The following is a 26,433-nucleotide window of genomic DNA, read 5'->3' on the forward strand; positions in this document are numbered from 1 at the left end:
TAAAATCTATATTGCCCCAAATATGTGGATACAGTATATGAAGAATGTAATGCCACATATGAAGATGGTGCAAATGACATCCATCACTTCAGGCAAAGGAAACACTATAGTTAATTACCAAGAAGGTTGGCAAGGCATTTTGGAATCTGAACAGCGCACTATTGGTTCCCCTTCTTGAGAAAATATTAATGGAAAACAATAAAGTTTTTTTCTACCCAACTTTCATCCAAAGAAAAACTACCACAAAACAGCATTCTACTGTTGGGGTAGATATAAAAACAGGAAAAGAGGAGTTTGTTCTATTCATAGCTGTGCTTGGTGACAGATTTTCATCAAAAATTGTTAAAAATAGAACAGTAAATATTTGACATCTCAATTTTAATTAAAATGAGCGTAACATGATACCAGGGTGAGAAAAATAAGAGAGATCCCTGATAAATTTGCAAAGAGGGAACAGGTACAATATCTGAGTCACAGGATTAAATACACATGACACCTGTTGGCTCAACAGCAAACTCCATTCCCAGGAGCCTTATTGTATTTATATGTTATTTGCATACATTGGTCCCCTTAGCAACCAAACAACTTGGGGTTCCAAAAGTTGTACCTGAACCAAAAACCTGTTTGTGGAAAAGAAGAGTTTTATCTGTGTCCAGAAAACAACATTGATAACAATGAAAGGGAAAAAAAAATCAAGCAAACCTGGAAGCATTTAAAGCAATCATAGTTGCTAAGGAGATAGAAAGTAAAGTCAACACAATTTAAGGGCTAGTTTCAGATAGCAACAGTCCAAAACGTTGGGGCCATAGCCAAAGGGAGATCTGAGTATGTGCATGATAAAGAAAGTGGCAACACCACATCTATAACGATGAGAAGAGACCTTTAAGTCTGTTTCTGGGCTCCCAGTACAGCCTTGTGAACCCACCTACTATTCCCTTCCTAATCCAACTGGATCTCACTTATCCACCTTTGTTGGCCACATCCTGGTACGGACTTCTCTCCCATCAGGTGGAAGGGGAAAGGCTTCCTGCCTGGGAAGAAGCTGCCTGAGTTGCAGAGTTCTCTTCTTTCTAGAACAGAAGTGCTGGAATTTGACTCCATCTTTTGCAGCTGTCTTTTCCTCCCTGAATCCCAATTGCTCATTTGGTTCCTAAGAGCCAGCTTCCAGGTGTTTGCTGGCCAAGCCCCAGAAGATTAATGACCTCTTCCTTTTTGTTTCACTTCTTACCTCAGATCCATCTTCTTTCCCTCTCTCCATGATTTAGTGCTATCACTGGGAATAATACTATTAGTAGCGATCATTGTTTACTGAGTTCTTACTCTATTTAGGGCACTTTTCTAAATACTTTTCAAGCATTAACTCTTTTAGGTCTCATTAACAAGTTGAGGATGACTACTTTTCACCCCCATTTCACAGATGAGGAAATAAGGCATGGCTAATAAGTGGCTGGGCCTGGATTTGAAACTAGGCAGCTCACAGTCTTTGCCAGTGACTATGCTGACCTTCATGTGAATCTGTGTGATAATAGAATTATATGGGATAATAAAGGACATGGAAGAAATACAGTGACTTTCAATGTACTGAGAATACCTTCATGTGAATTAAATGCTTTTTGATGATAAATGTCACAGTTACGAAATCCTTCTTTGAAAGTCATAAGAGCTGGTGATTTTGTGTGTGTTGGGATGGTGGTGGTCTTTTATTCATACCGAGCCAAAAAACATTTGCATACCTACTGTGTGTTCTAAGAAATCAAAAAGAATTCAGATGAGATAGTTGTCTTCAGAGAGCCTTTAGTCTAGTAGAGAAAGCAGGACATAGAGACAAATGTATACACAAGAGTAAGCGGTGCTATGAATTTATATAAGGATCCATGGGCAATTGTGATCAAATTTATCAGAGGTAAAGAACAGGGAAGGTTTCACAGAGGAGAAGAGTCAGGGTATATGATCAGACAACTGTCCTGATCAAATTAAATTAATTGTCTAACTATATTTTTTATTTTCTAATATCTAAAGACCCAGATTTCACAGGAACTTGGGACTTCATCATATCTTGTTCTCGTTCAAATTATAGTTACAGGGATTATGTAGTAGTGAAGTTTCTATGCTGGTTCCAACTGTTTTCCCAATGGATGCTTTGACAGCTCATAAATATATTTGCATAATTGGCTGTGTTAGTCCTGGTGTGATGTTGACATGTGACTCTCAAGGTTTGAGAAAAGCTTTATAGAGATTGTGACAACCCTGAATTAACATTGTGCCCTAATTTATTACCCAATTGTGCACATTAATTATCTCATGGAGGGGTTTGTGGTGATGATGGATGAGAAGGTCTGTATTTTGAGTGGCTGCTTAGGAAAGGTCACGGTGCTCTCTGTATTGTCTAGCTTTAAAACATTTCAGATGTGATTTGCAAGCTGAAAGCTGAACCAACATAAGAACATTCCATGGTAACTAACCTGCATCTGTTGGACTCCACTAGCAAGCTGTTTTAGGGCTAGAGCCAGATCCCCATCTGAAGCATCTAGCCATGTGGCAGAAGTAAACAGGTATTAAGCTGAAACCTGAGAGAAAAGTATAATTAAGGAAATTTCATCAGAAGTGAGTTACACCATCTCAGAGGAGAAGAAACAACAGCGTTCAAGATACATTCTTTCAAAGGAGGGAGATAAACTTGAGAATCCACAGGAAGTGTAAGTTGCTTCATCTTACGTGCAGTACAGTGCAGTAATGCATGTTTGGGCACAGAATTTTGGGTGAGTGGGGGGTTGCTTCTTCTGTAATATAGCATAGTACCTGGAGCTCCAGGAAAGGGGAGCTTATGCAACAGAAGAGAATTCCCATGTGTGATCTAGCAGGGAGGGTAAGTATCAGTGAAACAAGGCAGCAGAGCCAGGACTAGGGTGGGGCTAGTGAGGCCAACTTGTGCCAGTGCAGGGTTGGATCCTCTTTATTTAAAATTTTGAACTTTTTGTTCATCATGAATTTTTCACATTGATTTTAAAAACTACTGTATCAAAATATTATTTAGCTGTGTTTTTGATGCCCCTTTAAATTGTGTGCCCCAGGGGCGTGCCTCACTAGCCTTACCCTAGTGCCAGCCCCACATGACTACAATTGAAGTGAGGTGTTTCAACACTTACCATAGCCTAGAAAATGGAATCATTGCATTTCATTGCAGATATGACCTCACAGGGCATCTAATGTTACCTGAACCCAGAGGCTGAAATCAGAGAGCTTCAGGACCATGTGCAGCCTACAGATATGTTTTATTTGCCATTATCACCGTTTATTTTTGAAAATTGATTTAGTGGCCCCCATTTTGAAATTGAAAGGTTTCTTCTAAAACAATTTGGATATCTGACTTCTCTTGGAAAATCGGAAGGTCTAACACACTGGATCTATGTTCTTTCATGGCAATAATCAACTAAAGATGACTAGAATATCTCCTCCAGTTCACTGGTTCACTAGACCCACTTTGTGCATGTATGTTCCTGCCTGATGCTATAGGCGTAGCGATTCTGAGCCCTAATTAACTGCAGGATTCTTTCAATAATACCTCTTAATAATGGGCTTTCATTCATTTAATCAGTATTGATTTTTGTGTCTATTATATGTAAGATATTGTGCTAAGGAATAAGATGACAAGATCCATTCTCTCTTGGAACTTGTTTTAGTCTCATAGGCAATGTTATGGGTTGAATTGTGTCCCCACCAAAAGGTATATTGAAGTCCTAACCCCACCTGAGAATGTGACATTATTGGGAAAAGGGGTCTTTACAGAGGTAATTAAGTTGAAATGAGGTTATTAGGATGGGCCCTAATCTAGTATGACAGGTGTCCTTTAAAAAAAGGAGAAATTGGGACAGAGAGACAGACACAAACAAGGAAAACAATGTGAAGACATACAAGGAGAAGATGGCCATGGGATTGGTGATGTATACACAAGCCGGGGAATGCCAAGGATCACCGGCAAATACCAGAAGCTACAAGCAGCAAGGAAGGATTCTCCCCTAGTTCTGTCAGAGGGGGCATGGCCCTGCTGACACCCTGATTTCTGATTTCTACCCTCAAGAACTGAGATCAAAATTTCTGGTGTTCTTAGCCACCCAAGTGTTTGGAACGTTGTCACGGCAGCCCTAGAAAACTAATATAGGCAGTGACTAAATAATAATCTGAAGAAGTAGTTTCATAACACTTGTGACCAGGACAATGAGGGGGAGTACAGAGTGCTATGAGAGTGTATATGTTGGGGTGGTGGGCTGATCTTGTTAGGAGGTGATGGAGCATTTTCTGAGGAAGGTATGCTTTAGCTGAGGTCTAGAGAAATATGTTTCTCTATGTATGTATGTTATGTATGTTATTTATATGTATGTTATTTTCTAGTAGTGAGGGAAACAGGCACAGTCTAGGCTAGAAGGACTGGTATGTGTTAAGGCTCTAAGGAAAGAAGGAGTAGGGGATACTCAAGAAACCGGAAATGAGAAGAAAAGCTGGTGAGCTGGGCCCTATATAGTAGTTGTATTGATTTACCAGCTATGTTACTTTGGGGAAGTTGCTTTAACTTCTCTGAGGATAATAACCTCATATGGTTGTTATGAGGAGTAAACGAAGTAGTAAATAAAATGGTCTTGAATGAAGGGCTGGTGCAAATGCCTCATTAGATGTTACCTATTGTTATGATTCCTCTTCTTATTGTTACTGTTATTATTCACAGGGCAAGGATTTTTGAGGCCCTGAGAATGCCCTTAGCCTATTAGTCTCTATGGTGAAGGCAGTGGGAAGTTCGTGTATGCTTTTAATCAGGGCTTCAGTTTAACCAGATTTTATTTTAAAAACTTCATCTGGCTGCAGTATGGAGAATGGATCAGAGATCAGTGGAGTTGAGGCCACTGGTGAAGGTCCTGGGGACGGGTGGTGGTGGTGGTAGTGTTCTCACCTTGATCACTTTGTAGAATTTGGAGACATCACACAATCATCTTAACAATTTAAAAAATTCTACCAAAAGCTGCTTTCTTCTTTGTTTTAGCGCTTTCTTATAGAACAAACATGCCTTGGGCGATGCATGTGTTTTTAACCTCAGTTCTTCCATAAACTTAGTAGATGGCCTTGAGCGAGGCTTGTATGTGCTCATGTAATCATAGACACAAAAAGGTATGAGAGAAAGCTAGATTCTATACATAAATGGTTAAATTAAGGTCTTTGGTTATTGAACACATTAACAGATATCTTTAGGAGATTCCAAATCCTCACATTCTCCATTTGCTTTTTTATTGCCTTTATATCTTGTGACTTAATTTTAGAAGAGAAATTGAATTGATTTGTTCTTCATTGGTGTCAGAATTTGTAGTCTCAGGTGAAGGCAAAATGCTGGATTGGCAAATCTTCACAACAAATACAAGTTTTAAATAAAGTACTGGATGTGCTGAGAATTCAGGAGGTAATGAAAGCCATCAATAAAAATTTTAATTCTAGTTCTCTCTGGATTTTATGCCTGATTTTAATAAAAAGCATCACATTTGATATAATTTGTTTGCCTAATACTGGCAGACTTAAACAATTATCTAGTGAATTCATTGTTAGTCTAGATATATATTAGCAAATATTATATATATTGTTAGTCTAGATATATATTAGTTATACTAGATATTAGATATATATTAGCAATTATCTAATGAATTCATTGTTAGTCTAGATATATATAATATATATATATTAGTTCATTTCCTAGTGATAGTTTATGATACTCAACTTTGAAAGGAGAAAGAAAATCTGGAGTAGAATTTCCTCTTTGTAAACTATGTAAATTCTAATGTTTTCTGAATTTAATCTATTATAACAGTACCATTTTATAAGGATTTCTTTACTTTACAACATCCTTAGTCAATCTTATTCCCTGTTGAGCAAAATTATATATGAATATTAGCTTACTTTAATAATTAACACTTAAGTGTACACTGATTAAAGAACTGATGTTTATATACAAAAGTTGGGTGTTTTGACTTACATAAATTTTTAAAACTGAAAAGAAATCACACGGGACTAAGAATTACCATTATAAAAGATTCTTATTTACATGTAAAAATCTTATCTTTCTTCATATTTTTGTGTATGTGTTTACTTTAAAGTAAGCAGATATATAAAGCCATTAAAAAAGATATTGCTGAGTGTTGTATATTTTAGAGTGACTTTAATTTTCACAAAATTAACCTCTTGATTTTGATTGATTTTGCAAAGTTTTATGAAAAAAATGACATTTAAAAAAATTTTTCAGGGTGAGGTACTTTAATCTGAAACCTCCTCAATAACTCAATGATGTTTTACAAATAGACATGTACATGGTTTTACTAGTGTCATTCTTTCCTTATTTTAACTCCATGATTGCAAAGATTTGGTGTGTCTTCTTTGCTACTGTATATCCCCAAATGCTAGGAAAATGCCTTTCTGATACACAGAAGGTGCTTAATAGTGAGAGTGAATGGTGATATGTACCAGTGCCTGCTGTGATTGTCAACCACGGTGGCAGAGGGCCTGAGTTGTCATCTAGCCCAATCTCTTACCACTGCAAAAACCACCTCTGTGATTATGAGCTATCAGAGCAGAGTGAACCCAAATTCTGCTTTTCCTCCAGGATTCGTAAAGTGTGCTCCCTGGACTAGTAGCATTAGCATCGCCTGGGAACTTGTTATTCATGCCAGTTCTTAGGCCTCACCCCAGACATAATGCCTCAGAAACTCTGGCACTGGGCTCAACAATCTGTGTCCTATAAGCACGCCACACAATTCTGATGCACACTCAAGCTTGAGACCTACTGCTTGAGACAGTGCTTGTATGGGCACTTCTAACACCTACCTCTTTGCTTCCTTTGCTATTCTTCTAATGATGTCCAACTTCCCTTCTGATTGACATATTCTAATTTTAGGTTTATGAATACTTCAAAATGAATGCATTTTGGCCTTTGAGGAATTGCCTTCTTAAAGTAACTTGCATAACTTAGGTCTGACTGACACTTTATAAGCTTACTTGGAATTTAACTCTTAGAGGTTGTATTACTATCTATTGCTGCATAGCAAATTACCCCAAAACTTAGCACCCGAAAACAAGAAACATTTTTGGTCTCACAGTTTTTTTTTAATTTTTTTAAATTGAAGTACAGTTGATTTACAATGTTGCATTAGTTCCAGGTATACAGCAAAGTGATTCAGTTATTTTCAGATTCTTTTCTATTACAGGTTATTACAAGATATTGAATATAGTTCCCTGTGCTATGGAGTAGGTCCTTGTTGTTTATCATTTTACATATAGTAGTATGTATCTGTTAATCCCAAACTCCTAATTTATTCCTCCTCACCTTTCCCCTTTGGTAACCATAAATTTGCTTTCTATGTCTGTGAGTCTATTTCTATTATATAAATAAATTCATTTGTATCACTTTTTTTAGATTCCATATATAAGTGATATCGTATGATATTTGTCTTTCTCTGACTTACTTCAGTTAGTATGAAAACCTCTAGGTCCATCCATGTTGCTGCAAATGGGGTTATTTCACACTTTTTTATGGCTGAGTAGTATTCCATTGTGTATATATACACCACATTTTCTCTATCCATTCATCTGTTCATGGACATTTAAGTTGCTTCTCTAGCTTGGCTACTGCAGTGAACACTGGGGTGTATGTAGTTTTTCAAATTAGAGTTTTCATCTTTTCCGGATATATGCCCAGGAATGGTATTGCTGGATCATGTGGTAGCTCTATTTTTAGTCTTTTAAGGACCCTTCATACTGTTCTCCACAGTGGCTGCACCAGTTTATATTCCCGGGAACAGTGCAGGAGGGTTCCCTTTTCTGCACACCCTCTCCAGCATTTATTATTTGTAGACTTTTGATGATGGCCATTCTGACCAGAGTGAGGTGATCCCTCATTGTAGTTTTGATTTGCATTTCTCTAATAATTAACGATGTTGAGCATCTTTTCATGTGTGTGTTGGCCATCTGTATGTCTTCCCTGGAGAAATGTCTATTTAGGTCTTCCACCCAGTTTTTGATTGGGTTGTTTGTTTTTCTGATATTGAGTTGTATGAGCTGTCTGTATATTTTGGAAATTAATCCCTTGTTGGTTGCATTGTTTTGCAAATATTTTCTCCCATTCTGCAGGTGGTTTTTTCATTTTGTTTATGGTTTCCTTTGTTATTCAAAAGCTTTTAAGTTTAATTAGGTACCATTTGTTTATTTTTATTTCCATTACTCTAGGAGATGGGTCCAAAAAAATACTGCTATGATTTATGTCAGAGAGTGTTCTGCCTGTGTTTTCCTCCAGGTGATTTCACAGTTTTTGAGGCTCAAGAATTTGGAAGGAACTGACTTGGGTGGTTTTGGCTCAGGGTCTCTCAGGAGGCCGCACTCAAGCTGTTATCTAGGACTCTAGTGATCTCATGGCTAGAATGGGGAAGGAAACCTCCAAGCTCACTTACATGGCTGTTAGAAGACCTCAGGTGATCCACTTCCAGGTTCACCTGGGCCTCTCCTCAAGGCTGCCTTATGACATGGCAGCTGGCTGCCACCAGAGTGAGAGATGCAAGAGAGAGTGAGAGAGTACGCACAAGAGGGAAGCCTAACCATGGAAGGGACATCCCATTGCTTGCGATGTATTCTGTTCATTAGCAGCTCACATTCAAGGGGGCTGGAGGGTTTCATAACACAGGGCATGAATACCAGGTGGCAGGAGTCATTGGAGGTCAACCTAGAGACCCCATATAAGTAAATCATTTCTCACTTTCTCTAGTTCCTTGCTTTGTAATGTTTTGATTAGGACTTTCTAGTATCAGAAATCTCAAGACAAATTTGGCTTATACAAAAAGAAAATTTGTATGGCTTATGGTGTAGTTTGATACAGGTGATTGATAAAATGTAGTCACAAAGAACTGGTCATTTTGGTTCTATTTGCTCTGTACTGGCTCCATTCTCAGGTAGCTTCTCTTCTTTTATTGTCATAATAGTCTCCAAGACTTTCAGGTTCAAGATCAGTGATGTAGCATGAAAGTCTCTTTCCTCAGAAACCCTGGCATAAGTTCCGTTGGCTGAGTGGGTCACAGCCCCGTGCTTGAACCAATTGAAAGGCTGAGGAATCATGACTGTGTTGGCTGAGACCCAGGACACACATGACACTGACAATCAGGGATGAGTCCCACAAGAACCGTAACAGCCATAACGGGGGAAGGTAAGTGTCCCTGGAGGGACCACATCAGGCAGGCATTTCACTGAAGTACTGCCTATGCTGTTGTCTTCTCTAAGTTTACATGAACTAGAAGCTCTTGGAAAATGCCCACCCTCTCCCTCAGCATTCACTCCCCATACCCGGTGGATCACAGAGGCCTGATGGTCTACTGCTGCCACCTCTCATATCCTCTCTTCCACTCCCATACAAGTCACCATGAATCTCTCACCTGGACTAAAGCAACAGCATCTAAACATGCTTTCATTTGTGTTCACCTTCTTTCTGTTCTCCCTGTAGCAACCAGAGTGATTTCTTTTAAGTGTCATCTGATGAAGTTAGTGCTCTGCTGAAAATTCATCAAAGTCCCATTAACTAAAATCCAAGGCCTTGTGACCTGGTCTCTGCCTGCCTTTCTAGCTTGATCACTGTCTATCACCACTCCTCACTCTCTGAGCTCCCCAAATTCTCCAAGCTTCTTCCTGCCACACGTTCTTCCTTCTCCCGAGGAAGCTCTTTCCTTACATTATGCCTCTTCCTCTCCACCCACGCTCATCTTCAGGGCTCAACTGTAATGTCACTTCTTTTGACAGGCCTGCCGGACCCTCCGACATTATATGCTCTTGTAATCTGTACCTTCTACTTATTGCATTGATTAGAATTTTAAGTTTGTTTAGCACCTTCCCTCTCTAGACCATAAGCTTAATGAAGGCAGCAACCTTGCTATATCCACAGAGCTCCTGTTTGGTACTGGGTAGGCACTCAATAGATATTTGACAAAAGTGATTCATTCTTCCTCATCTTAGACCTGTGCAATTGTGTTATCCAGAAGATTAAATAAATGCCAAGATTTATTATAGAGTTGGAATTTGTTGGTGGTCTTGCTAGGCCGGGAGCCCCCTGGTTCGTTGGGTTAGGTCAAGCACAAGAGAGAATGAAATTCTTTTGAGGACCTACAACGTTAAACACGTGTGTTTAATTCTTACAACAATCTCTTGTGGGTTCAGTGTAGTATCCCTGTTTTGCAGATGACGAAACTGATGGTCAGGGAGACAAAGGGACTCCCTCAAACTCAACATTGTTCACAAATGGCAGAGTTAGGATACCCACAGAAGTCACCTTAACTCCAAAATTCTAGGTGTGAATGGAATTATGGAAAAGACAGTGGCATGCTCTTTTTTTGTTAACTTTTTGTTTTAACTAGGAGTAGGCCAAGGTCAAAAAAGAAACTGAACATGAAAGTGAAGTCCTGTAGATTTCTTGCTGCTGGTTGGAGCATAACAGCAACTCTGAAAGCACTGGAAGGAGGGGAGTATAGAATTTGGGGGCGCTAAATCTCTTTATTACATATTTCAGGTTTTCCTGTCCATTAAAATAAAGTTAATGGGTGTTGAGTAGCCTGGGTCTGGCAGCATGAAAGAAATAGAGTCCATCTAGTTTTTCTATGACAGTTTGGTGGGATTTATATGTATGAGAAATGCAGACATAAAATTAAACAGGATAAACCATCCCATTTCCTTGTTTCTCCAGTTGCAACAATACACAAACTAGTCTATCCCCTTTTTTCCCTCTTACTTGAAACACAGTGAGTAAGTGCAAGGTGGCTCTTAAAGGGGTAGGGGTCTTTAAATTGAGGGGGCTGTGAGCGGCTGCAGTAGAAAGCAGGGCTAGAGTCAGTGTGGGGACTAGTTTCTTGGTTCTTTTGAATAATTTGTGAGGTTGAGGCTAGCTTGTTGGAATGTTTCCTGCTAATGCTACAGTTTGGAATTTTGTTTCTTTTTCAAATCTTATTTTAATGTCCCTGTAAAGTAAATCCGTGGCCCCCTACTCTCAGCCCTGTACATATATGTGTGCCTAATGTGAGAATAATGCAAGGGGAACATGGAGGACCACTGCCGCACATGACTTGATAGAGAAAAGGAGGGAAAATGGCAAATCAGCATTTGGGATTGGTGGTGAGTCTTACATCCCATGAGGAAGGGATGCACCACACAGGCATATTTAAACTATGAGTTAATCCCACACTTCAGTAAGTATTAGCCAGTTGGACAGAGGACCAGTGCTTAGCAAGGTGTGGCTAAATTTGCAAAAGACCCAGATGGAACAAAAGAGAATCACCGAGCAAAAGGGGAAAAGTGCAAAAAAAAGAGAATACTCAAAGTGTTTGGGATCATTTTACTCAGAGAACAAAAAGCCTGTGATCGGGTAGAAAATGATTCTGTAAGTGGTGGATTTATCTCATTTCCTATAAATGTAAGATACCTAGTTCCAAATATCTAGAAGGAGGCCAGATAAATGATGTCTGCCATCTCACTTTCATTCAGATGTTTATCAAACATGTATTTAGCGCTAGTCACTGGTTACTGTGGATACTATGGGGAACAGAAAGACATGGTTTATGCCCTAACTGAGCTTACAGTCTAGTTTAAAGAAGCACAACACAATGTGACAATTGCAAAAATAGAAGCGTAAGTTTTCCTGGGAAGCAAATAGTGAAACACCTGACTAGGATTTACGAGAAACTTTAACTGCTGCGGGATCTGGAAGGTAATACCTGTGATGGTTAGTTTGATGTGTCAACTTGGCTGGGCTATAGCACCCAATTATCTAATCAGACGCTGACCTAGGTGTTGCTGTGGAGGTATTTTGTAGATGTGGTTAACATCTACAGTCGGACTTTAAGGAAAGATCACCCTTGATGATGTGGGTAGGGCACATATAATCAGTTGAAGGTCTTACGAACAAACACTGAGGTTTCCCGGAAAAGAAATTCAAGACTGAAGCATTACCTCTTGCCGGATTTTCCAGAACTACCCTGGGGATTTCAGATGGACTTTACAGCCCCCGTGGTTGTGTGAGTCAATTCCTTAAAATAAAATTTATATACACACGAATACATCTTATCTGTTCTGTTTCTCTGGAGAACCCTACTGATGCAGTGTCTTAGTCATGTAAAGTTGGGGAGAGGACTGCAGAAGGTGTGTGAGGGAAGATGACAGTAGCCAGGAGGACCAGGAATGAAAAAGAGAAGCCAGATCAGGAAGCATATTACCTGTGACCCAGAGAGTCTGAAAGGGTTTTAAGTCAGCATTCACATTTGAGAAAGGACATCCGATTATACTATTACTGAGAGCAGAAGTCGAGAAAAACATGTTTCAATTCCAGCAGGAAGGAATTCCTAATAAGGAGGACATTTTTAATAGGAGAAAGAAGGAGACAGCCAGGCTGAACCTATTCTGGAATTTAGAAAGTAATTTGGCATTTCAAATTGTAGACGGCCACAGCCTCGCGAAAGGTTTACAATGTTCGTTTTACAATCAACAGTCTTCCTGTTCTACCTTACCTCCTTCACGTCTATAGCTTTCGCTACGAAATTCTCCTGGTAAGTGGGGAAATACTCCAGTCTGACCGAGCAGCAGTTCTGGAAGATAAACTCACACAGCGGTAGAGGTGGGAGGGTGGAGGTCAGCAGGGGATTCCGCTGCGAAAGTGGGAAGGAAGAAAAGAGTTTACAAACCAGCTGAAGTTCCACTATATCATGTGTGCGGTGAGAAGACTCGCTCATTACAGCTGCAGCCCGTTCTCTGTGCGCTTTCTCTCCTTCCTCTGCGGGTTCGGTTCCCGCACCGGGGTCGCCAGGAGTTCAGCTGTCCCCACGCGGCCGTCTGCTAGTCTGGGCGGAGTCTGGTACCTGCCAAGCTGGGATCCTGATGCGGAGGTGTGTGGGGAGCGCCGAGTTCAGACTGAGGTCTGAGGTCTCGCACCCCGCTGCTTTACCGACCACATTCGCAACCTCTCTTCCCAGCAAAAGGGGTCTCGCCCTGGGACCGAATGGATTTTTCGTCCGTTCCCTTTGCCTCCCTAAATGTCTTCACCCTGGCTGCCGGTGCTTTCCCCATTCGTGCAACACTCTGCCCATCAGAGCTAGCTGCCTAGGTCGAGCACCCTTGGAGATGGGGTGGTGGTTGGTGGTGACTTGATAACCCTTATCCAAGCGCAGACTGGAAGAAATCAGCATCCTCATTACCGCCTCCACTGCAAGGGTTTCAGGTGTACGTCTCTGTACAACCCTGGGGCGGGGGGGGGGGCGGTCGGAGGGAGGGCAGGATGCCCACGTGCTGGGGTCCAGGAACCCGCTCCCCAAAGCTCGGTCCCACACCCCCGCGACCCGACTTGGAAGGAGATGGGCTGGAGCTAATTGTGCCCGATAAAGTGAGTGAGGATCTAGGGAGGGGGCAGGGTTAGTGGAAGGGGCCGAAAGGAGAGACTGCAGGTGAATCCAATGGCTATGCCCCCAGGTGGGGAGGCGGCTTGAGGGGTAGTTTGGAAGAGGCGAGGGAGACGCAGGCGAGGGTTGGGCTCGCAGGAGGTGCGGCGAGGAGAGCCCAGGCGGTGAGACGGGGTGGGGTGTGGGAGGGGTGCGAAGGGGAGGGAGTTCCGAAAGGAGGGAAAGGAACTAGCGAGGGGCGAGAGGAGCGAGCCTGGAAGGGAGAGCGGCGGGGGGCGGCCGAGCTGCGGGCTGGAGGGCGCCGGGCGCGCGGAGACCGTGCCACCTCCACCCCACCTCCACCCCCGGGGCACGGAGGGCTCTGCCTGGGAGACGCACAAAGACATGCGAAGAGGGGCTGAGCGAGGCTCGCGCACAAAGACGCCGGGGCGCACTGCGGCTCGGGCTGCACCCACCACCCCCGCGCCGCGCAGCGCAGGGGCCCGGCCAGCGCGGAGCCCGGGGCGGAGAGCGCGGCGGCGGCGGCGGCTGCTGGCCGGCGCGGGACCCGGGTGGCCGGCGCTCTCCTGGTGACCCGGGCCCGGCCGCAGGCGCGCGCGGGGGCGGCGGCGCCCCAGCCCAACTTGGCCTCGGCCTCGCCCTCTGCCCGGCCCGCCGGTGTCCCCTCCTTCCCGCGATTCCGTTTCTTCTCACGCTCCCCCCACCCTCCCTCCCGCGTCCAGCCCCGCTCTCCCCACCTTGTAAAACAAAGCCGGGGAAAATGCCTGCCCATGCAGCTCGGAGCGCGCAGCCCGTCTCTGAATAAGAAGTGAGTACAATGGCGTGTTTGTAAAAGCTTCAAGTCCGTCTTTTTCAAAAAAAAAAAAAAACCCAAAAAACAAAAACAAAAACAAAAAAACCCCAAAACATTGTGAATGCTGCATGCCTCATGCTTCCCAGCGCCTCGCGGGAGAGACCCGGCCATAGAGCAGGAGAAGGTGAGACCCCCAGGTACCCTCTTCCCCACCTCCCGCCGCGGGCTTTCAGCCCCAACCAGTCCGGGGAGGGCTGCAAAAGCCCCGCCGGCAGCAAGCGGACGTTTTCCACCTTCGTTTCCCGTCCAAGGTGTTGGGTCATAATCTGGGGTTGGAGGCAAATCTATCCCCGGTTCCTCTCCTGGCTGCTTCTCCCCACTCTCCCGCTGGTGCCTGGGGGTTTTGCATCTGCCTTGGGTATGGGTTTGGGACACTTGGGGGAGTTTCCGAAGGAGGAGGAGGGTCAGCTCTTGGGAGTAGCCGACGGGCAGGACGCATGGTGACCCTGGTCACACTTGTTGCCCGTTGCGTGGTGGTATAGGCAGTGGTGCTGAAAAAAGCTCATTTCTCCTGGTATTGAGTCGTCAGTTGTGCCCGGGAGCGAAGAAGACATACCTGGGTGAGGATGGGAGACCAGGATTAAGAGGACTCTGTGAGGTGCTGGGGGCAGAGAAGGGAGGTAGTGATGGTGCCGGGAGAGTGTGTGGAAAGGGTGAATCTTTGATTCCTTGTTCTAAGGAGCTTCTCTTCATGATCATACATCAAACGACGGGGAGATGGAAACCCAGAGGGTACCCCATATTAGACCGAGGGGAAAGGCTGTTGTTTTTTATTTTGGTATTTCACTAGTTTTCTGCCCATTCTTTCTGCCAAATATGTATTATATATATTTCTGCTAATTAAAAAATAAGGCAATAGCTTAAAAGAATTAAAATCCATCAGGGAATGTATTAACTTAATAACATACAGCCACAATCTTAAAAAAAAAAAAACCTGTCCCCTTTCCCCCAAAGCATGTTATATCAATAATACCTTAGTTTAGCACTGCAGTCTAGGAGTAGGATTTGGGAGCATCAAGGTAAACAGTCTTGGTGTTTTCCAGTTCCGCAGACCAGAAACCAGTGATGTGAAAGATCAGAAATATGAGAGCACAGAGAACGCTTGGAAAGCTTCCTTCAGAGAGATAATATGGAGCTTCTATGTGATTTTCTGTTATTTTTATTCCAAAGATGGCTTAATTTTAGATTATGACCTTTATTTTTCACTGAGACTCACTAAGCAGCTTGCAGGTGGGGTGGAGTGGCTAGACAGCAGATGACAGTGATTTTAGCTGTTATCAACATTTCTGTTAAAATGTTTCAAAAAATTAAAACATTAAACATGTATCCAGTGCTGATTTTGGGTGAAGTTGCCTTTATGAATATCACGTGTGAAAGGCGTCTGCTAGTTTGTGGCTTTATTTGGAGCAGCTGACTGTATCAGGAGGAAAATGTGTACATACTTGTTATAGCAGGTTGAACCATTGGAAATTGCTGAAATGAGCTGTAGGTATGTGGAATCTCCGCTTGGAGACAGGGGTACAGTTAAGTCATCAGAGCTCCGACTTCTCCTCAAAGTCAGAACCATTCAGAGTTTTGCTGATTGAGGAGCCCTCTTATCTGTCATCATTATACAACACTGCTTACTTAGGTCTGGTGCTTCACGTAGCTTTGCTTGCAAAGCTTCTTTCCGATGGGCAACAGATGATTTATTTTATGAACTCCAGCTGTGGTAGTCCTACATTTAACTCACAGTGGTAGTCAAGAGGGCAAGGTATGTAGCCCTGTGAAAATCGACACTTCTTATTTTCGAGTAATTTCAGGTTCCTGTAGGGTATTCGGGTGCAATTTCATAGATTATTTCTTATATACTTACTTAAAAGTGTCTTTTAGATTAGGTTAGCATTTTATTAAACCTGTATTATATACACTAAAGTAATTTTACTTATATCTCTAACAATTATGTATGTTAAATTGATTATTATGGTTGAGTTTTTTAAAATCGCCCATCTTTCAGCCATTCTATCACCCCTTTTGGTTCAGTGTTGCCTTTCCAATTCTGTAGTAGATGGCTTATTTTCCCCTTAGCAAGTGGAAGTCTAGTATCTCTTGAATTTTCTAAAGGAAAGCCATTAATGATATTTTTGAACAGCTGAGATGGAAAATAAATGGATTTAGAGTCACCTCAGAATATATGGGAATTTGTAAGAGAATACATAAATCCACTCTAATGGAGCAATTAGCTCTGTACAGAGCATGTAGGGTCTGAGGTGTGAGACAATGTTTTTAATTGTTTTTCTTGATAATTTCACTGTTGAAATGGAAGGAACTTGTCATTCTCGGCTGCACCTATGATTGTGTGCCAGAATGGGTAGCAATACTTTTGTTTTTTTTAAAGATGTCCGAGATTGAATAACAAAATACAGACAGTGATTAATCATGAGCCCACTTTGGAGAACAGCAACAAGAAATGACTGAGCTACTGAGTGGTTTATTTGCCATCATGTTTTACCAGATAATTACTAACGTTCTACTTCGAGCAACAACGCTTGGATCGCAAATTCACTTACAATACAATTCCTTTATTATAATGAATTTTTAAATAAAAATAGATAACGTTCTTTACACTGATGGCTTTTGGTATAGAGTGTTAAGTTCTTGAGAACAGGACTAATCCATTAGCCTTCTTTATGAGCCCTCAGATATCTAGCTGAGTACCATCAACTCTTAGGAGTTCTGCAAATGTGTTGACTAGCAGGTTGGACAGATACAAATTTTGAAATTAATTAGGAAGCCCTCAGGCATTCTTTTTTTTTTTTTTAAAGGTTCTTAGTCCGCTTCCTGTTTTTTTCCGCCCATCGGAAACCCCAATAGCAGCAGAGAGCTAAGACCCAGCCCCTTTTCCTTGAACCCTTATATACTTCTGGTTTAGGCTCTGGAGCTTCCACCAGGAGAGCAAGTTCAGTCCACCTTTGCTGACTCCTGAAAGAAGCCGAGCCAGCCCCCTCTAACCTCCTTCAACCTAACCTCCATTCTCTATTGTTGGCAGTGGCGGCCCCTGACTTGCTGGATCCTAAAACTGCCGCTCAGAACTCTAAACCGAGGCTCTCGTTCTCCACGAAACCCACCGTGCTTGCTTCCCGGGTGGAGACTGACACGACCATTAATGTTATGAAATGGAAGACGGTCTCCACGATCTTCCTGGTGGTCGTCCTCTATCTGATCATCGGAGCCACAGTGTTCAAAGCGTTGGAGCAGCCTCACGAGATTTCCCAGAGGACCACCATTGTGATCCAGAAGCAGACGTTCATTTCCCAGCACGCCTGTGTCAATTCGACTGAGCTGGACGAACTCATCCAGGTAACTGGCACCCAGGAGTTGTTATTCCGTTTCCTCTGTGGGCAAAGACGAGTAAGAATAAGAGGCGATAACTTAGTACTAGGCCCTCCTATGTGCCTGTGGGGTCCTCTCCCACTTTTCTCCTTAGTGTAGACCTCTTGGCCACAGTTTCTTTTTCTCTTTATTGCACTCCCTCCCTCTTTTCTTCTTTCTGCCATCTTTTCTTCTTCTTTATTTCTCCCACTCCCTGCTGCTTCTCATCCTCTTCTGCTCTTGTGTTTCTCTGTTTCTGTCCTGTTGTCACCCTTCTTTCTTTTCCTTTGCCTTGTCTTAGAACTGCCAGTGGACAGTTCTGTTAACACAGGGTTACCTTGCTGGAGGCCCTCAGGGTTAGAGGACCACTGCCGACTGAGAAACTTTGCTGTGGCAAGTGAGGGGAAAATATAAGGCGGAAAAGCGCAGTAATCATGGCAATGGCTATTATAAGATAGAAAAGATGAGTTTGTGGTGGATACATCTCATGGCTAACAAGCCATAGCTCACTTCTTTAATCTAGCCAAAGCATAACTCTGATAACTGCCTTTTTTAGGTGTCTGGGGAGAAGTGATTAATCATTGCTTCTCTAGACCCCAGCTAAAAGCAATTTACTAGTAACACAGAAAAATGGAGTTTTTGAATAAAAACTAATTTAGTTTTAATTTAATAATACTGTTCTCTCTAAAGCAGAACAGTACCCTTATGGAAAAACATTATCAATCCCAGAATGATTTAAAAATTTCAGTTAGACTCCTTGGAGATGGCTATATTTTTGTTGTAGATTTCTTTTGTTTAAAACAAATCATTGGTCCAACCAAGAATCTTCGTCGAGAAGAAAGCCCTAGAATTTTCTTTCAAGGAGAGATCTGACTGGTGGAAACATTTTAATTGTACATATATTCATTTTCCTATAGAGCCTATTTTTCTTACCAGATTTATGTCAAATGGGATTGAAAACAATCTGTGAGCCATCAACTGAGCAGTTTCTTCCTCATCTTATGTTTGGTTTTACATCATTTGAGTGAGTTGGAATAGTCGATTGCGGGAAGAAATTATTATTGATTTTTATCCAGTTTCTTGTTCTACGACCTTTCCTCTTTTATTCCCTCTTGCCATGGATCCCCAAATGCTACCTCTGTCCTCCATAGCCCTCTCTATTTTTAGAATACACACGCAAGTTCTAGTTCAAGTCTTATTGAAAGCTATCAAAGCTAGTATTCTCTGATCCTCATTTAGCTCCTACCACATTCAGACACTTCTGCATCTCACCTATTTGACTTAAATTTTGGAAAGGTTCTTCAGATAATTAGATACTGAATTCCCTACTGTTTGTAGGTGATGGTGCCATTTTCAGTACTGACAGTGAACCTGCCAACTAATATCAGCAGTCCAGCCACCCCATTGTCTGTTCCTGCATGAGATCACTTCCACTTCACTCTTAATTTGTGCCCATCATCCTTAGAGGTACTAAAAATCTTTAAAGAATCCCACTTCCCTTGGGTTTTAGAAGACGAGCTCTATGTTATTTTGGTGGAGGGAGCATGGAGTCGTGGTAAAAGCCTAACCTGTGGGATTCGATAGGACGTTTTAAATTCCATCTGAGTACTTTCCTAGAGGTGTCATCCTGAACAAGTAATTTTCCTCTCTAAGCTTTAGGTCTAGCTAGAATGAGGGAAGAATACCTATCAAGTAAGGTTGCTGTAAGGAGTAAAGAGATAATCCGTGGAAGGCATTTAGGTGCTCAAGACGTGTTAGGTTTATTTGCTGTTGTTGTTATTTTTCCTTCTCTGCTTATCTCTTAATTGGGTGGAAGCATCTGATTCAGGTAATTGCATACTTACCTTCTCAAGTGAGGTTGTTTGTCTTGGGCAGGAAAAAAATGCTACATTGTTTTTGGAATGAACAAACAGAGCTCAATATATGACCTAATTATTTTTCTTTTTGCTCTACACAGGCAATCCATTTTAGCTTTATTAATATTCATTGCCGATTGAGTATCTTTGCTTCTTAAAAAATCTTAAGGATTTTGGTGCTTATTGGGTGTTTTTAAACGCAGAGGTTTGCCTGTTATTTATTGTCATATCACTCACCTTTATAACCCTATGGTTTTAATAAATTATTTTTTTCTCTTTGAACATAATTTCTTCTTGTAAAAGAAATCTTTATAGTGGCATGGCTCCAGGGATCAAAGTCAGTGTCTAAATAGGGAGGAGAGCAAATGAGCCAGGAATCATATATTAGAATTACATTTCATTTGTATAGCTCTCATAAATTTCCAAGTGTTTTTCCCGTGTTTATTTTCCCTTTTAATCCTCCCTTAAAACCTCATGAGCGGGTATATTAGGCAGAAATATCGCAGCATTAAGGATTAGGAGGCTAGGAAACCGAATGATTTACCCCAGATAGTATCTTTAGGATGAGAGTTCAGGTCTTCAGAATCTTGGTCTGGCTTTATTCGTAGGAGTCTCCACTCTTCCAGGGCTTTCAGTGCTGAGGGGAAAACAGTTGGAGAAGTTAGAAGTTCAGCCCTCGTGTTGGTGGAGAAGGAATTCTGGATTCCTTTTGTGAATAGTGGGCAAAGAGGAGGAAGTGGGTAGTCAGGCAGTAAGGCCAACGTCAGGTACAGTTAACCTAATCTGGCCTCCAGTTATTAATTACACCTCTGGGTGGGTGATGGTAACCTCATTCCATGCTGTGGTTGTATCACAGGGTAGCCTAGGCTTGGGGGCAGGGTGGGAGGGGTTGGGGGGGAGATTGGGAAATGGAGCGTTAAGGCACAGGAGAGCAACTTCCTTTTCTGCTATCGAGTCCCATCGTGTGTGTTCCATCTAAGTGCTGTTTGTTTTTTTTAAATATTTATTTGGTTGTACCCATCTTAGTTGCGGCACGCGGGATCTTTGTTGCGGCCTGTGGACTCTTAGTTGCAGCACACGGGATCTAGTTCCCTGACCAGGGATTGAACCCGGGCCCCCTGCTTTGGGAGCATGGAGTCTTAACCACTGGACCGCCAGGGAAGTCCCTAAGTGCTGTTTTTGACAAAGACCCTCTAAGGCAAGATTGAGGTGGTGGCAGAGATATCAAGACAAAGAGAACTTTTCTGGGATGAAATATTTTGAAAACTTTGACTTTTCAACTTCCATTACATTTGTTAGTGTGATGCCAGTACAGAAAAATATATGGAAACGTTTTTAAGTTTCAAGAGTCATGAATACCATTAACAATAGCCAAATTTTAATGAGCGCTTACTATGTGCGAGGCACTATTTTAACCCTTTCCATGTATTAGCTCCTTTAATTCTCTTAAACAACCCTATGAGGTATGTGCCTTATTATCTATATTTAACTTAGGTGGAAACTGAGTCAGAGAGAGCTAATTTTCCAAGAGCTAATTTTCTAAAAGGTAGAGTGCACTGTTATTCAAAGCTAAATGGACAGACCCCAGAGCTTATGATTTTAGTTCCTATATTTACTGCCTCTAAAAAAATTTAATAAACATTAAAGTTTGCTGACAAGTTCCCTAATATTCCGTATATTAGAGTGTAATAAATATCAAATTATAGTCCTCTGTACATCGTGATTTACATTATATAACATATCTCTCTCTCCATATATATGGAGAGTATATAACCTGGATTTTAATATTCTTTCTGGACAACACTTCCTGCTTTTATCCTGTTTGAATGTCATAAACCAGTAGAGGCATGGTTATGTTAGATATACCTGGTTTTAATCTAGTTATTTCCATGTTTGCTGAGTCAATTCTGAGATTAAAAAATGGGGCAAAAATCTATGATCTATACATTGATAATGAAAACATCTTATGGGAGATTTGACTTTTGTTTTATTGTTTGAGCTCTACGCCCCTGTGAGGTAGGTGGGGAAGGTATTCTATCCACTTTTTGGGTGAAGAAACGGACACATTTCACAAGGTCATGTGGTGGCCTCAGGTCTAGATCTTTGGAGTCTTCCAGTTGAGGGGATTATATTCTCTGCACTGTTCCCTCTTCTCAATTTTGTTCTTACTGCTTCATTCAGTGACATTTATTGAGCACTTCCAGTGTGTTGACCTTTGTGCTGGGTATTGAGCCAAGTAAATTGATGGGGGAAAACATGGCTTCTCTTAAGGTACTCTCTCCTTCAGAGTCAATGGAGGAGACTGCTATAAACTTAGTTATAATAGAACTACTTGCAGATTGGAGCTGGGCTACTGAGGAAGAAATTAACCACCCAGTGAGAGTTGGGAAGACACAGAAGAGGAGGTGAAAGGGAAACTGGATTTTAAGTGTGGAATCAGTGCTCTCTGGAGGAAAAATTGGAATCAGTAGATGTTCTAGGCAGAGGGCATGACGTAACTGAATTGTCTGGGTGTGAGGGGCAGCGGCATGAGCGAGTCTAACAGAGTAGAGCAAGGTCTCTTATTCCACGGGAAGGAGGTGGGCTTTACCCTAGGCCTGTTCCCCTGCAGCTGAAATAGATGCTCTGTTGAGGGCATTGGTTGTATACCAGGGGATACTTGGAGCTACATGCCTTCCTAGAATGCCAATGAACTAGACTTTAAAAAAAAAAAAAAGAAGAACATTGTTTTATACTAATTCTATAAGCATTCATATATATTTATTGAATTCTTGTTGAATTCCCTGTGCGTTGTCGCAGGCACTGAAATACAGTAGAGGATAAAACACTTGAAAATTCTTGCCCTTGGCGAGCTTGCATTTTACTGGGGGAAGATGGTATGTTAGTGATAAGTCTCAGGAGAAAAATATAAAGTAGTGAAGAGGGGTGGGAAACGTTGGATGGTCTTGGTGGTTAATTTTAGATAACGTCACTGATAAGGTGACTTTTAAATGAAGGGCGTGAGGGAATTAGCCAAGGGGCAGTCTGGGGAATAACACGCAGCAGAGGGCCCGGCATGTCCCAAAGATGAGAGCATTCCTGGCCTGCAGAGGACAGCAAGGATGCTGGGAGGGCGTGGTAGAAGATGATGTCAGGCAGGTAATGTGGGCCAAGTCCTATAGGGCCTTGTAAGTGAGAATCAGGAGTTTGGCTTTTTGGAACAGATGAGTGTTCTATGCTGGCTTACGTTTCACCAGGATCACTCTGGCTGCTGAGTTCAGAATAGACTGCAGGAGGCCGCGGGCAGAAACAGAGGGAGCAGTTATGATGCTGTTGTAATAATCCTGGTGATGGATAAGGGGAGCTTGAAGTAAGGTTGTTGTAGAGAAAGTTGTGAGATATGGTCAGATTCTGGATATATCTTGGAAGGAGAGCCAATGAGACTTACTGACGGACAGGATGGGCAGGACAAAGGTGAGGAGTCAAAGATAACCCCAACATTTTTGTCCTAAGAAACTAAAAGAATACAGTTCCCATTTTTCTGAGATGAGGAGTGCAGGGGGACCTGGATTGGGGGTGATGTCAGGAGCTTAGTTTGGGGCACGAATCGTGTCCATTAGACGGGCTTCGATTATTGAAGAAGATTCACAGGACCCCACGTAGCAGTGCTTACAGATCTACAGTATAACGTAGGAACGTGGTGCAGTACAACAGCAGCACCCAAATAAGGATCTGCACCACAGGCAAGGGTCATATCGCAGCATGGGGTCTGGCGGCGCCGGGAGCCAGCTGGACTTGCCCTCCCTCTGTCAGGCCATGCCAGGCCATACTGCTCTCTTGGACCAAGAACCACCAGTGTGTGCACAGAACACTGCGGGCCAGGGAGACCAAAATGGCGTCTTGGCTGGAGTTTCTGATCCCCCGCTGGTCACACAGGAATTTTCTTGCTATACAACCAGCCTCAGTGGCAGAGCTTTCCAGGAGGCTCTCTGAGACCAGGTGCAAATCATCCATCACAATGTTATCCATGAATAACGCTGACAAGCTGGTGCTAACCTCCCTGAAGCCCCTCAGGTCATGGTTATAAAACAATACTCTTGATCAGAGTGTCTCATGCCTTTACTAAGGGACAGTGTTGTGTGGGTACTTTAGCCCAATGGCTCAGGCCAATTCCAGGCCAGCACAGTCAAGTTAAATTTCAGATGCCTGTGAGGACATCCAAGGGTAGAAGTTGAGTAGGATGCTGGAAATGTGAGTTTGGTCTTTGGGGGAGGGGTCAGGCTAAAGATATACTTTTGTTTTTTTTGAAATTTTAAAAAATTATTTATTTATTTATTTATGGCTGTGTTGTGTCTTCGCTTCTGTGCGAGGGGCTTTCCCTAGTTGCGGCGAGCGGGGGCTACTCTTCATCGCGATGCGCGGTCCTCACTGTCGCAGCCTCTCTTGTTGTGGAGCACAGGCTCCAGATGCGCAGGCTCAGTAGTTGTGGCACACGGGCCCAGTCGCTCTGCGGCATGTGGGATCTTCCCAGACCAGGGCTCGAACCCATGTCCCCTGCATTGGCAGGCAGACTCCCAACCACTGCGCCACCAGGGAAGCCCAAGATATACTTTTGGAAGTCATCATTATACAGAAAGCATTTAAAGTCAAGACGTTGGATGAAATCACCTGGAGAATGAGTGCAGGTTGAGATGAGCAGAGATTCTAGTATGACCCCAGGAGCACTTCAACATGTAGAGGTTGCTGAGGAACAGATCCAAAGTCTGCGTGAATGACTGATTTACAACCTAAGATGTCAAGGATGTTCTTCTTGTTTTAGCAAGCTGTATCACTCTATGCCCCCAGACCTCTTAAGGTTTCTTTTTTCTTTGCCTGTAGGAACCCTTTAAAAGAAACATTTAAAAAGTATGTCTCTAGGCATGGGAGCCACTGAAAGTGTTTGAATAGGGGAGCCCAATTATGTTTTGGATTATGGCTCTCTTAATGGCAGATGGGATGGTTTAGCATATGAAAAGCGTGCTTAGAACTGATTGTATATGGTGGTGAGTGATACTATCTGATTCTGTATACAATGGTTTGGTGGCTGTTATTCTAGTTCGTACAAGCATCGAGGTATATTAAATATTTGGCTTCACTTTTGGAAAGCGTATGTTCATCTTTGATCATTTTATTTATGGACACAAAATCATGTTGTCCAGAAAGCATCTAAAAGGGCTGTCTTTTCTTATCAGTGATTTTACTTTTCCTGTTCAATGAACTTGGACTTTAGATGAATTTAGATGGATGAATTTAGACTTTAGGAACCCGATTCTAACAAAAAAATTGCCTGAAAAATATTTAAACATCCCATAAAATACTTTACGTCCTTTGGGTTAATCTCTGGAAAAAGCATTTTTAGATGGTGTAATGTGTAAACTTCTAGTAGCTTGGATTATTTTAGCAGATTATCTAGGAGTCACTTAGAAGACTGGGCTTCAAGGGTGAGGATTTCTCAAGAGTGCTGTTTTCATAGTTAGAAGAGGGAGTTAGGTATCAAGGGAGATACAGAAGTCTTAAAAAAAACCTTGTCAGTTTCCAGTTTTCCTGGGACTCTCCCATTTGCTACTTTCTTAGTAGGATAACTTATGTTTGCCTCCCATCCCAGCCCCTATTTTCATGCTGCCTTGACTTTCAGAGTGAAAGAATGAAAAGGGAAACACTTTTTCTATGTGTAAGTACATCCAGTAACAATTGAGATAGTTTCATTCACTGTTTTCTAATTATACTTAGGTTTTTATTATAAAACATAAAAGTAGTTGTCAGAAAATGATTTTGTCTCCAAAGGATATATGAAACTTAACTAGTTAATATTGGTAAAAAAAAATAGTAAAATGCTATGTGAATATTATATATCAATAAAATATCACCCAAACTGATATGATTAAAAAGGAATATTATTTTAAAATAATGGCTAGGACACTATTTGATAGCTGGAATGGTTATTGCAGAGTGAGCAAAATTATTCTGCATATACATTGTAATACATTTAAAAATATTTTTTGGCTGACAATTTCTTTGGTCTAAACTTAAAATATGACTTAAATGTAAAGCTCAGTCAGATAGTATTAGAGTGAAGTTTGACTATTATAGATCTGTCCGTAGCAATTATGATGGTGGCTCTAAAATTCTTAGAGTTGTACATTCCATATTTTCATTTTATCATATATTTGAATACCGTTTTGCATGTTAAGGTATATTATTTAATTCACATATCCCCTGACATATATATGTTAATTCACATTTGCAAAGTGAGGCACAGACAGATTAGGTGCCTTGCAGTTCAGAAAGAGACAAAATGGTACCTTGATTAGATTCTTCCTTGTGACTCCATCTCCAGGGCCTTTTGGTTAGACACTTACACAGGAATGTGTGTACCACAATGTCTAGTGGTAGTAAATACCCAATAAATATTTAGTTCAAGGCTGTATCTCTTTAAAAAGTACTTATATGTGTATTCTATTTTGTTTGGTCAGGAAACAGAGTTTCTTCTTCATCATCCTCCTTTTGTAGATAAGGGAACTGAGGCACAGAATGTTTAACCCCAGGTCACTCAGCCTTTTTTGGCTTGAGATGCTGAAAGTGGCACAACGAGCATTAGAGTTGCAGAGCTGTCATCCAGGTGACTCTATAGCTCGTTTCCATTGTTCCAAAAGGCCTTTTTAGGAGTGACATTATTTTGTTTTATTTTCTCCCTGGGATCCCCTTTAATCTAACCCCACAAACTAAATCAGATTTCTGACTTGTGCACCTAGGGTACACTTTCTTCATTTTAAGTTGCTGGTGCATCCATGCCGTAGAAGCAAAGAGCAGCAGCAGAAGATGCAGCAGGTCTGTAAATGTGAAGGCAAAATATATACTTGTGGAGAATGAAAGTACAATTATAAGGCCACAGGGAGCAACTAAAATATTATGC

At 41.8% G+C, this 26,433-nt stretch overlaps 1 protein-coding gene across 5 annotated transcripts in view; it reads left to right on the plus strand.

Moving 5' to 3' along the window:
• KCNK2 (potassium two pore domain channel subfamily K member 2) overlaps positions 1–26,433 on the plus strand; it is a 238,087-nt gene that overhangs the window by 63,941 nt on the left and 147,713 nt on the right. For 3 of the 5 annotated variants that reach the window (XM_079900226.1, XM_079900227.1, XM_079900228.1), the window contains one exon: positions 17,324–17,634. In XM_079900226.1, the coding sequence (XP_079756352.1) occupies positions 17,324–17,634 (311 nt within the window). Of the gene's footprint in view, positions 1–13,133; positions 13,427–13,914; positions 14,251–17,323; positions 17,635–26,433 lie in introns of those variants that run through there. The other 2 variants (XM_079900230.1, XM_079900229.1) reach the window with 2 other exon arrangements.

Source organism: Stenella coeruleoalba, assembly GCF_951394435.1.
Source record: "Stenella coeruleoalba genome assembly, chromosome: 1".
In the NCBI taxonomy this organism is placed as follows: domain Eukaryota; kingdom Metazoa; phylum Chordata; class Mammalia; order Artiodactyla; family Delphinidae; genus Stenella; species Stenella coeruleoalba.